General features: G+C 33.9%; 1 protein-coding gene across 4 annotated transcripts in view; it reads left to right on the top strand.

The window, feature by feature from the left end:
- EDEM3 (ER degradation enhancing alpha-mannosidase like protein 3) overlaps positions 1-13,819 on the top strand; it is a 68,415-nt gene that overhangs the window by 23,406 nt on the left and 31,190 nt on the right. For all 4 annotated transcript variants that reach the window (XM_047076899.1, XM_047076897.1, XM_047076898.1 and 1 more), the window contains exons 5-8: positions 1,300-1,412; positions 2,390-2,543; positions 7,635-7,769; positions 10,027-10,132. In XM_047076899.1, coding sequence (XP_046932855.1) covers positions 1,300-1,412; positions 2,390-2,543; positions 7,635-7,769; positions 10,027-10,132 — 508 coding nt within the window. The remainder of the gene's footprint in view (positions 1-1,299; positions 1,413-2,389; positions 2,544-7,634; positions 7,770-10,026; positions 10,133-13,819) is intronic.

Below are 13,819 nucleotides of genomic sequence, written 5' to 3'. Positions count from 1 at the left end.
ATCATGGGCAGGGAAGGGGGCATGTAGGTTGTGGTCTTCTAGGCATCCCATTGATATCAGGGCTTTTCTGGTCTGGCAGTTGGAATGTTCTGGTCACTGCAAAATGTCTTGTCAGTGACTCTAGAAAGTGCGATAAGAAATAAGCACAATGGGTTGTAGTTAGAACTTGAGTTAAGTGGTCTTGTCTATTTATGGTTTTAACTGTTGGCATAAGTAGTTGAGCCTGAGGGCTCACTGACACAGTTTTAATTGAGACTGAAAAAGCAACTATGAAATGCATTGGCCACTTTATGGAGCTCATTGCAAGAATCCATAGAATCCTTAGGATTCTAGATGCTCGTGGTAATAATAATTATAACAGCAATGATATTAAACACTTATTAAGTCAGGCACTCTACTGAAAGTACTTTATATATATTACTTAAGAAATCAGTCCTATGAGAGTAGGTATTTCTTCTTTTTATGGGTAAGGGAACAGTCTCAGAGACAGAAGTCACTTGACTGAGATTATACAGGTAGGGAGTGAAAGAACCAGAGTTCAAATCAGGGCTTGCTCTTGATCACAACATTATACTCCTCCTCAATTAGGGCTCAGGGCATCCATGGATGAAGATGGCAGGTAGTGTTTGGTTTAGGATCAGTCATTCTCTGAAGGATGTGTTTGTTCTCTTACAAGAGTAAGCAACCTAGGGGCACCTGGGTGGCTTAGTCAGTTAAGCGTTGGACTCTTGATTTGAGCTCAGGTCATAATCTCATGGGTTGTGAGATTGAGCCCTGCGTGGAGCTCTGTGATGACTACGGGGAGCCTGTTTGGGATTCCCTGTCCTCTGCCCCTCTCCTGCCTGCTTGCATGTATATATGCACACTGTCTCTGAAAAAATAAAGGTAAGAGTAAGCAACCTTTAAAATGATGTTTGGTGAATAGTTGATGTTTGGTAAAAAGTTTTCGAGTTGTTTTGACTTGGAAACCAAGTCAGTGAGATGAGTAGAGCTCGTCTCATGCAGCTCTAGGTCATGGGTTATATATTAAGAAACTGGTTTTGTGATGACTCTTGTAAAGTCTTAATGATATTTTCATGTGTCTAAAAAAGAAGTGTATAAAGATTCCTTATAATGTAGGCATTTAATTTGGGGAGGGGGTTTAGATACCACATTTTTATCATAGGCTTGAGATAAACATTTTGTTTGTGTCACTTTTTAGAGTCTTAAGGTATTAATTTGCTTTTAGTAGCCATTCTAACACTATTTCTCTTTTACTTGGTGAAAAAGAACTTTATTTTCATAACTTTCTTCTCCTAGGTATTAAATAAAACTAAAGAATTTGAAGATGCAGTGAGAAAAGTTTTAAGAGATGTTAATTTAGATAATGATGTAGTTGTATCAGTCTTTGAAACAAACATCAGAGTTCTTGGGTAAGTATGTAAGACACTAAAGCTATAACTTTAATAACAGAAAAGCCTAGGGCATACTGTTTATTTCTTGATGATACTAAAGCAAGAAATTTCTTAAGTTTAAAAGATAAAAGTTGGGATATTATGAAACACAGAGGCTGTGAGATGGCCTTGCATTGTATCAGACACAGACAGCAGCAGGCTTTGGAAATAGTTGTAGACTCCAAGGTAATCCCTGTATGTTGTTAAAAAAAGGACTAGAGGTTGAACTTTTGCATATCAGCTATATCTCATGTTTTTTGCTAGTTTACATAGTTTGCTATCTTTAACCAATACCTCTTCAAGCCAAATGAAATTAAATGTATATTACCTTTCGACTAAACAACTTGAGATGTTCTTAGAACATTTAAAAATACTGAATTATAGGATTTATTAATTCAAGTTTCAATGTTATTAAATTTTTATATTTAATGATTACTTTTATGCTATTGTAACATGTTTCCTTTTGTCAGATAAAGTGAGTCTTCAATTTAGGAAATATTTCACAGAGTTTATTAATCTATTACATTTAATACAGAGTGGGGAGGTTTTTTAATGTTATACTGTAAGAATTACAGATTTCATGATATAATTAAGTTAAATTTAAAATTTGTTAGAATCAAATGTTAAACTTGTTAAAATAAATTATTTCTAGAATATTCTTTTTTTTTCAGATATTCTTTATTATAAGAAATGTTAAGGTATTAGAGAATGCCAAACACTTTACAGCAGATAGAACATCTAAAATTTTTTTGAACTGGCTGTGGTTTGCCATCAAATGAGTAGCTAGAGTTAGGTAAAAAACAAAACAAAACAAAACAAACAACAAAAAAACCCCAAGTTCTCCTATGTAATTTCCTTATGTGTGCTAAACTGTTGATAATTAGATACCACATCTTTTTAGGTGGTAACGTAAAGTATCTGTAAACATGGATAATGTTTCATTTCTGTGATCGTAGGGGTCTGTTGGGCGGACACTCCTTGGCAATCATGCTGAAAGAAAAAGGCGAGTACATGCAGTGGTACAATGATGAACTTCTCCAAATGGCAAAGCAATTGGGTTACAAACTTTTACCAGCTTTCAATACTACCAGTGGCCTTCCTTATCCAAGAGTAAGTAATTCTGAAAAATATGGCAGTCTTTATATCCTTCCTTTGCTGTCTTAAAAAAATGAATTTTTGTGATTGGAGCCATTGTTCTTCATTTGCTTGAGGCTGGAGTAAAATCCTTCATTACTATATGATACATTTATATTGACATTTCAATTAATTTGTGTTTGAGTGGTACGAGAATTTTGATTAGTTTAAGCCTTTTATGTGCCACTGTGTAACAGATTAGATAGATTATGCTGCAGGAGGGAGAAACAGATGCCAGACTAGAATTTGGGTTTGGAGTTACTTGGGCAGAAAACACAGGTGCATCAGCAAGCATGGGTATTGATTCGCCAGAGGAGAGGATATAGAGAGAACACAGGACGGAGGGGAATGAGGAGGGAGTAGAGCATGTTCAGAGACTTGTTAGGAAGAGAACCACACAGTAGCTATGGTATTCTGAAATCTTAGAGCTTTGAAAGGAGGTATTTTAGAAACCAACAGAATTAGATGCAAACAGAGCCTTAAAGGATGTAATATGGGAGAATAAAGGGGAAAGATGGGTTCAAAGTAGGTGAAAATATAGGACCATTCATTTTTAGGTGTCCGTGTTGGTAGTTGAAGAGAGGTGGCAGCAGAGTCACTTGAGGGAGTTTTGTGTTTTTTCCCCCAAGAAGATTTTATATTTATTTATTATTTATTTTAATTTTTTTTTTTTTAACGTTTATTCAGTTTTGAGAGAGAAACAGAGCATGAGCAGGGAAGGGGCAGAAGGAGGGGGACACAGAATCTGAAGCAGGTTCTAGGCTCTGAGCTGTCAGCACAGAGCCTGACACGGGGCTTGAACTCACGAACTGCGAGATCATGACCTGAGCCGAAGTCAGACGCTCAACCGACTGAGCCACCCAGGCGCCCCAGAAAATTTTATATTTAAAGCAAAGGGAAAGAAGCCATTGAATATGGAAAGAACTCTCTCTCTCTCCTGATTTATTTCTTTATTAACACTATTGCTCTCTCCCTCTTGTCCAAGTTAGATCCCTGAGCCATTACCAAGCTCTGTTAGTTTTTTCTTTCCTTATTGCTGCTATGCTAGTTGAAGCCAGTATAATTTTGTTCCTATACTGTTATAAATTCCAATCTTACTCTTTTCTCTCTGGTTTATTCTTTAGAGGCTTAAAAATTAATCTTACTAAAACATAACTTTTATCAAACTACCCTCAGAAGTTTTACTGACTCCCTATTGTACAGAGTATCTTTTAACTTACAGAATTCATTATGGTTTGGCAGTACGCTTTCTTTCTGACGTTCTCTCAGGACCTCATACCCAATGTAATGAGTGTTCCATTTCAACAGAAGAATCTATTAGTGTCCCGCCAAACACCTAAAGTATGTGTTTTTGTTTTTACATTTCCATGCCTTTAGGCCTACCATCTCTATTACCTGGAATAACTTTTCTCCCAATACAAATCAAGTAAGACTAACTTTCACCATCAAGAAACCTCTGGCCATGATCTAGAGCAGTGCTTTTCAAACTGGAGGTTACAATATATTCCTTTACCCACCAATTTAGTGGACTGTGACCAACACTTTTTTTTTTTAAGTAAAACAGACTAGTTATTCAATCTCTTATTTAAATTTCTAGTTTTTGATATTTTGAATGGCTGTTCTGTGAACGTCTTTATACAGATCATTTTACTTATTTCTTCCATAGGATAAATTACTAGAAGAGGAAATAGTCACAGAAGTAGGGAATGCTTTTTAAGGCTTTGGGTACTTACTGCCTAGTTGTTCTCCAGAAGGGTTCTACTTTTATAGTTACTCAGTGTTTTATAAAAGTATATGTGTCATTGTCCTGTTGCCAAAAATATGAATTATTCTTTGCTAATTTAGTGAGAAAAAATGGAGTCTTGTTTTAATGTGAATTTCTTTGCTTTCTAGTATGGTTAAACTTATTTGTTGATTTTTTTATTTTCTTGGCATATTAAAATTAAAAACAAAGTTATTTTGAATAAGCTAGATGTTTATTTAATTGGATTTACTTTTAGTAAACATTTTTAGTTTTTGTTATAAGCGGAGGTGCTGAATTATGGGGAATCTAGCATGTCTTCACTTTTGCCGTAACAGGAGAAACAGTCAAGGAATTAAAATAGTAGCTACTGGGGGGCCTGGGGGGCTCAGTCAGTTAAGCAACCGACTTTGGCTCAAGTCGTGATCTCACGGTTTGGTTCGTGAGTTTAAGCCCCGCGTCGGGCTGTCTGCTCTCAGCACAGAGCCAGCTTTGGATCTGTCTTCCTCTCTCTATCTGCCCCTCCCCAACTCGCACACGTGCACTCTCTCTCAAAAATAAATAAACATTTAAAAAAAGTAAAATATAAAACAGTAGCTAAGAGTATTATAGTAAAATAAAGAGAATGTGTTATTTTCTTATACTCTGAAGTATCAAAGTTTTTGATACTGCTTTTTAGAAGTAGACTGCAGACAGAAAATAAGTATCTTCCCATCCTTCCTTAATTCACACTTGTTAAATACTGCTTTTGCTCATGAAAATTTGTACAGTCAGTCTCTCTTAGATATGCATGCATAATTGATAGTATGGCATTAATGGTCCAAAATTTGCTGGACAGAAATGCTATAATAGTTAATGGTCATTTATTCCACCCGCGTGTAAACCCTAGAGGTAGTCCACGGTATGTGATGCCATTTCCTCCAACGTAATTAAAAGTACTTTGCCAGTTTTTCATTTAAGACCTCATTTCTAAGATCAGGTAGATGATTCTATCCATGAAGTACAGGGTTAGTAAGAATTCCATTATGATTCAGTACATATTTTAGGGGTTTAATGGGTGTAGCAAATATATAATATAGATGAATTTAATGTAGGTAATTTAAAATTCTACTTTTTAATAAAAAAATTTCATTTTAAGAACTACTTTGTGACTCTCAGGAACACAGGATCAGGAGGAACCAGTTTCCAAATTCCTTCTAAGTATAAAACCTTTATTATACATTTATCCCTTTTTGTCTTAAGACTTTCAGATAAGGGGCAGTAAGCTCCTTGCTTCTGACTTCTTCATGACTAAATGGATGCTACTACCAGTGCCCTCTCTACACCCATCTTTTGAGATCTAGTCAGGAGTGGAGCTTATCTACCCTCTAGAGCAAAAGTCAGCAGTAGGATTTCCATTAGCAAAAAAGGCACTCAACGCTTCTTTCTTATCTTGTAGAAATAGTAGTGCCCCCTGGAGCTTTTGCATTTGAAAGTTGTTTAGTAACACTCACCTTCAACATACGAGATTGAAATGATATGATACTATAAATAGCTGTATTAAGAAATAGTCCTTTTATAGCATTTTGTAGAGATCATCTTGGAACAATAAATAAAGATTATAATTCAGTATACAAACATCTTAAATATTTTTAATGTACAGAACTTCAGTGATTCAAAATATCTCCTTTTTTGTTGTTAAGAGAAAAGATACTAAAAGTGGTATATAAATGTTTCCCCTGTTGTGTTTGCTTTGCCATGACTACTACTCTGGACTTCGCCATTGTTAGCCCTTAGCTACCCCCAATTATGTGATATTTTGTTATATATCAATGATATTTCTTCTGATTTTTAGATCTTAGCATTTGTTGTCAGTTCCATTTGTTTGGCACTTACTTGTGACTTTCCATTATTAGTTACCATCTCCATTTATATGTCTGTCTTAATTGCTCTGTCTGGATTTTAAGCTCCCTGAGGACAAGGATCTTTTCAGTTACTTTATGTCTTAACGTAATACCCAGCACGTAGTAGATAACTATTGGTCAGTTGATGTAATAATTAGTAGAACTAACCAGAAAATAATTTTCACTGTTGACTCTTACTGCAAATATTTATAAAAATTATTATACTTTACTTTAGCATAATTAATGTAAATTAATTTTAAAGTTTATTCTCAATTTTAATTCTGTAGGTAGAGATATAGGTAACATGGAAAGGACAAGGGATGGTTCCCATTCTGGTTCTTGGTTCAGAACTACCTAAAGTCATTTATTCTTTCAGAATTACAAATGATAGAGATAATTATGAATTTGAGTGGAGATAGAGAGATGCTGCTAGGCTAATAGCACATGAAACATGAGGTAAATTTTGCCTTAAGTGGCATTCTGCAAAGTGAGGTAAATGGCCAACATAGCAATCTGCTCTGTGTCTCACCTATGTTTCACTCTTGTTATTTGTTTATTGGTGGTGAGTGGGTATTATCCCTGTCTTCATGCATAGGTATTCCTAGAGTGTTGATTGGATACTGTTAAGGTAATAGGCATACCCAGCAATTGATTTCTGCAGCTAAGTCGAAATACAAATTTATTTGAACTTCTCCTTACGAGTCTGAATAGTAAGTGATCTAGAAACATGATTTTTATTTGTTTTGTTGTTGTTGTTACGCTAAATCTTGGCATATGCTTGCTCTTTTGTTATTTATTTGGACTGTGGAAGACCATGATCAGTCTAGTCAGTTTGGTTCTGGTTCACCCAGTTTTATCATGTAGTATAATGTGGTTGTCTTTGAATTATAAAAAAAAAAAAAAACTCCTTTGGAAAAAATTTTTTGTGTTGTTTGATAGCCCATCAGCAAGGCTATACACTGTGTTTCAGAACTTTTAAAGCCTTTAAACAAAATTTTAATCTTTTAAATACACCCCATACCTAATCAGTTTTTTCACTGTGAGGGCTAATATAATACTGGTTTTTCACAAATTCTCAATTAAACTGAATTTCTCTTAGGGCTAGTCTAATATCCTATTCTTGTACTAACTGGTTTAAACTGTCCAGAGAATAAAATTGTTTTGGAAGGTATTTTCTCTATGTAATTCTTAAATGGGTACTTAATTTTGGTCTCACTGAGGAAGGACATAAATGAAAACTTACCCCATGAATATATGTATGGTAGTATATACTTCACTAGATGTTAAATTGGAAAGTCACAAAGATCATCAGATTAAATTTCAGTGTTTAGGTATTTTATTATTTCCATGATTTGATGAAAAATCTTGATTGAAAAATAATCTCTTATCCAGAAGCCATTATCTCTTGACAGTTGCTAATGATAATCTTCTGATTTTATTTAGATTAATTTAAAGTTTGGTATCAGAAAACCAGAAGCTCGGACAGGAACTGAGACAGATACCTGTACAGCTTGTGCAGGTACCTTGATCCTTGAGTTTGCTGCTTTAAGTCGATTCACAGGAGCAACAATATTTGAGGTTTGCTTTTCATAGTCTTTGATTTCTTGGGTTTTGGACATAACTAACTTTATATCTTTTTTTCATTGGTCAAGTATGAGGATTATCAATTGGAGGAGTACTGTTAGTTTAGGGAACTTTTGTCTGGATTCCATCACATGGTTTTTGTCAAAACCCCAGAAGTCATTGTGAGGTAGCTGTATGTTAAATACAACTTTGCATTTCTGGAAATTTTTAGCTCTATTCTTAGAAGACTTTTAGCTATATTCTATGAATTTGATATCACAAATGTCTTATATGAAAAACTGTCTTTTTGTTTATTCTACTTCTAGATGGTCTATTGCATTTCTGAAAGCTTCACTGAAACACAGTGAACTTTTTACTCTTGTCTTGACAGAGTCATAGCTGTAAGTTTTTTACTCCAAGGTTAATGTTATTTCTTATCTAAAAGACTTAATATTCCCTAAGTAATATGTTGTGGACTAGCTGTGTCTCACACCTTTAATTTTATCTGTATGTTTAAGCATGTCACTATAGTGCAATAGTATCACAAAATACCCTCTTTTTCAAACATATGATTTAGGAAAATTTTTAAAAATTCAGCAGATGGCACACAGAACAAGCCGAAATAGGGAATACTTAAAGACATTGGATCTGAGTGTAATTAAAATAAGTCAAGTGGTCTTTGTGTGTATGTGTATGTTTGGTTTAGTGTTTATTTTGTATTTTGCTGACATATTTTCCTTTCATTGAAAAGTATAGTCATTTTTGCATACTGTCTTAATTCAAACTACAAACTCTGAGATATTGATGCATGTATAGGATGGGCAAGTGAGACTTAAAGAGGATAAGATGCACAGCAAATAGGTGAATGAGTGGAATTGGAATTAGAATCCATGTCTTTCTAAATACAAAGTCCATACTCTTTCCACTAGTCGATTTTGTATTTATGAGTAAGTCTCTTGAAAATTATGATCTTTTTAACTTATGATTATACGTTAATTTATTGTAAGAGAAGCAACCTGATGCAGTTGACAGAGCATTGATCTAATATAGGGTTGGCAAACAACAGTCAGGGCCAAATCCAGCCACTGCCTGTTTTTGTGAATAAAGTTTTATTGAAACACAGCCATGCTTATTTATTTATTTTTGTCTATGACTCCATTTGTGCTACAGTGATAGAGGTGAGTAATTGTGGCAGTGACTGTATAACCCGTAATGCCTAAAATATTTAGTATTTGGCCCTTATCAGAAAAAGTTTGTTGGTGTTGATCTAATAAAGAGATAAGAATTCTCATATTAGTTGTCCTGTAATTCAGGTTTAAACTTTGGACAAATCTTTGATTTCATTGGGCCTGTTTTCTTAACTGTAAGATAGGAATAGGGAAATATAATCTTTATGAAACTTCTGGCCCTGAAGTTCTAGTGTTTAATTAAAGCCATAATCTGCTTTGTTCTAAAAAATCAGCATAAATAAATTGAATCAAGAGTTAAGACTATTTTACACTCCTCTTAGATCTACAAAGTGGCATATTGGTTTAACGATTTTTTTTCTTTTGTAGAAGTACTTCTCCAAAGCTAAATAGAGTCATGCTCTGAAATTAATTTTAACTCTCCTGTAATGTCCTTTGCTTTTATCTTTTATAACATTTTTTCATCCAAAGCCAAGAATTTGATCAGAAATTATTTTAATTTAGTGTCCAATGGGTAAAAATAAATGGAAAAAATGGTATCATAAGCTTATAAATTTGGTATTGCCAAATGAATACTAGTTAATATATTTAGTCTTCAGTAACAAAGTTTTATGCTATTTAAGAAGTGGGCTCTTGAAATGCCTGTTTGTGTTTCAAAGATGACATACGAACTTTGAAATTCTCTTCTAATTCTCTAAATAAGACTATCTAAGGAGATCTTCACTTAGTATTTAAATGATAGGCATTATTTTAGCAAGTACATTTAATTATGGCAGCAATTAATATAATAATACATGTGTGAATGTGAACTTGCACTATCAGAGTAGATGAACATGATGGTCTCAAAGTGAGATCACTGCCACTAAATAGCATTTTTAGACCTGTTCTTTTTAACTAGACTTGATTGGCTGAAAGAAAAAAAGCCAAGATTTTACTTGTAAGGAAGTTTAATATAATAAATCTTATCTTAGGAATTTTACTTAATTCTTAAAATATGCTGTGAGCCTTTGATTTTTGTTTCTTTGTCTCCTGTTTTCCAGAGACATAGAGTTCTTCAGGTATGCTTTTCTTTTTTTTAATTATAGGAATACGCAAGAAAAGCTCTTGATTTTCTCTGGGAAAAAAGACAGCGAAGTAGTAATTTAGTAGGCGTGACTATAAATATTCATACTGGAGATTGGGTAAGAAAAGGTATGTAAGTCAGGCTTCTTAAGCCTTCATATCCTCAGAATGGTTGGGAAATAAAGGATTTTCATTTGTTAAAATAATCTTTGGGACAGTAAAGCATAGTTTTTCACCAGATTTTCTAGAATTTTAACTAATTTAACTTGATTTTCTTCTTTGGTGTCAAATAATAGCACACTTACTCTAGATGGGCTTACTGTTTTGTTTCATATTTTATTGGGTATAGCATTATAGATATAGGGTAGATGAAACACTAGAACTATTCCTTTGAGAACTAGAGGATCAGAATACCTCAGCCATCTCACATTAAGTGGAAATCTGTATTTAATGTTATCACCAGCCCTTATTAAAATGAATTGGATTCGTGAGACAAGTGTTATTTGAACAAACCAAATATAGTGTTATATAAAGAATATGAATGAATCTTTATAAGACACTCCTATAAAACATAGATGAATGGAAATATACTAGAATATTCCTAAGGAGATTATCTTACTTATTATCTATTTAGTATTATAGAAGATTTTTCCAAATTTTGTCTGTAGGGTTCCTGAAACTAATCTGAATTCTGGCTTCAGAATTCTGCAGTTTCTTTTTTTAAACTTACTTGGAGCCCCACATTGGGCATGGAGCCTATTTAAAAACAAAACAAAAAAAGAAAACAGTGTAATCTGCTTGGAACTGAAGTGCAAATTCATCAGAATTAATTTTCAATCATAATTTTTGGTTTATGACACACTCATCATTGGTCCATGCATGGCCCATTTTGCTTAGTCATTTTTAAGAATGTAGTAAGGACCTACAAATGGGCCATCCATTACTTGACAACATGCACTTCTGCGTATGGTCCTTGACTCTCTCTACCTGTGCAATCCCACATCTCTGCCTTCTCTAACTGAAATAGTCATCATTCTTATGACTGATGATTTGCTTTTAATAAAGTTATGTTGCATCTGTATGTATTCTTAAAAAGTACATTTCTTTATTTTAAACTTTATAAAATCCTATGTCCTGTATACTTTTGAGACTCTTTCACTTAATATGATTTTGCTAAGATTCATGCATATTATTACATGAAGGCATATTTCATTTTATTTTGACTGCTGTCTAATATTTTATTGGATGAATGAACCACAGTCTAAGTATTTAGATAGTTTCCAGGATTTTACTGTTGTGAATAATAGTGCTGTGAATATTTTTTATGTTTCTCCTGTTGTACATGTTTAAGAGTTTTTCTTGGCTATATATGTAGGAGTGGAAGTTTTAGATCATAGGATAAATTAATGTTCAGCTTTAGGAGATAATGTCAAAATTGTTTTCAACATCATTTTCCAAAGTCATTTCACCACTTTATACTTCCATCAGCAACATATAAGAGATCCCACGAATTAACATCCTCTCCATTGAGTATTGTCAGACTCAAAAACGATTTTGCAATAAAATGGGTATAAAATGATTTCCCATTGTGGTTTCATTTTTATTTCTTTGACCATTGATGATGTTTAACACCTCTTCGTATTTAGTGGTCATATAGGTTTCCTTTTTTTTTTTTTTAATATTGATGTTTTTGTATTTTGTCCATTTTCTACTCAGTTGTGCTTTTAAAAAATATTATTGAGGGACACCTGGGTGGCTCTGTTGGTTAAGCATCCAACTCTTGATTTCGGCTCAGGTCATGACCTCGAGGTTTGTGGGATTGAGCCCAGAGTTGGGTGCTGCTCTGAGAGTGTGGAGCTTGCTTGGGTTTCTCTCTCTCTCAAAACAAATAAACTTAAAAAAACCTCACTTTATAAAAAAAAAATAGTGTTGATACCTATGTGATACTTACGATCTATGTGATAACTATCCTTTGAAATTTATTGACATTTTCTTTTTGGCCTGGAACATAGCCAGTTTTTGTGAACATTTTGCTTAAAAAAGTATTTTCTAATTGTTGTATGTAGATATCTACATATATCAATTTGCTTAATTTGTTCAGATCTTTGCTGATTTTGTTTGCTTGAACTCTCAAGAATTAAGAAAGGTGGATAACGTTTCTGACAAAGATGATGGACTAATATCTGCCTATAGTTCTATTGGTGCACTGGTCTATTTTATTGGGTGCATACATTTAAAATTGCTCTCTTCTTGGTTGAACCTTCCATCATTATGCAGTGATCATCTCTAATAATGCTTTTTGTCTTTTAGTCTGTTTAATCTGATAGCAGTACAGCTCCATCAGCTTTATATTGTTTAATTGCCTGATGAGTGTTTTTTCTATCCTTTTACTTTGAGTCTTTGCAGGTGCTCATGCTATAACTCTTATAAAATGTATAGGTTTGTAAAAGCCAATTTGTCTTATCTTTTAATTGGTGATTTCAGTCCATTCACATTTACTTCTATTTTTAATATATTTGGGCTTATACTATCTTAATTGTAATTTCAATGTGTTCCACTTTAATCAGTGTGTTTTCTCTTTATCTTTTTGTTATTAAATGAAACTTATATTTACCTTCTAGTAAGACATGGACTTTAGCATGTTCTCCTGTCTCTGTCTCCACTCGCCCCACCCCCCATTTCCCATTATATTGATATTACGTAGTTGGTTCTTATTCACTCTGAATGTGTTCTTTTTTCTTTTGGTCTTAGTGCTACCCTCCTTTTCCTTTAAAGGTAACAGACCGTCAAGGTATTTGCTCACTTGTACTTTGTATATTGCTCGCAACATCTGTTAGATTTGCCTCTCTTCTTATTTAAGTAATTATTCCTGCTTTTAGTAGCTTTAATAGCTACTGAGGCCTTTAATGCCTGACAGTCATTTTATTATGCTTTCGTATTTGAGTGAAGGTTTGGCTGTATATAATTTTCTGTTTAAGTTCTTTTCCTTCAAGTCTTTAAAAATACAACTCTATTGTCTTCTTACATCCTGCTAAAAAATCTGATATTATTCTGATTTTTATGCCCTTGTGTGTATGATCTACTCTTTCTTTCTCGAAGATTAAGAATATTGAATGCAAAGAGGGGTGCCTGGGTGGCTCAGTCTGTTAAACGTCCGACTTTGGCTCAGGTCATGATCTCACAGTTCGTGGGTTGGATCCCTGTGTTGGGCTCTGTGCTGACAGCTCAGAGCCTGGAACCTGCTTTAGATTCTGTGTCTCCCTCTCTCTGCCCCTCCCCCACTTGTGTTCTCTCTCTCTCTCTCTCTCTCTCTCTCAAAAATAAATAAACATTAAAAATTAAAAAACAATAAAATATTGAATGTAAAGAAAATTTTCTGAAAATTTCACTATAGTTTTAGATGTAAAATATTCTTTAGCTCTCCTTTTGGTATTCTATGGGTCCTTTCTACTTAAAATCTTTGTTGTTTTTTTTTTTTTAAGTTTATTTATTTGGGAGGGGGGCAGAGAGAGAATCCCAAGCAGGCTACCCACTGTTAGCACAGAGTTTGACATGGGGCTCAATCCCACAACCGTGAAATCATGACCTAAGCCAAAATCAAGAGTCATACACTTAGCCAACTGAGCCACCCAGGCGCCCCTAAAATCTTTTATGTTTTTAATTGCTGAAAACTGGTCTTATTTTTTATTTTTTTCATCTTATTTTTGGATGTTCTTTTCATTTTTATTTGTTTTTTTGCAATTCCTATTATCTTAATCACTTCTATCTGTATCCTCTGTATGTCTTAGCCTGTGTGTGTGTGTGTGTGTGTGTGTG

Source organism: Lynx rufus, unplaced genomic scaffold, assembly GCF_022079265.1.
Source record: "Lynx rufus isolate CCGP_SWC_20201006 ecotype Redwood Valley unplaced genomic scaffold, mLynRuf1.p SCAF_15, whole genome shotgun sequence".
NCBI classification, from domain to species: Eukaryota; Metazoa; Chordata; class Mammalia; order Carnivora; family Felidae; genus Lynx; species Lynx rufus.
This window is presented reverse-complemented; position numbering and strand designations above follow the sequence as displayed.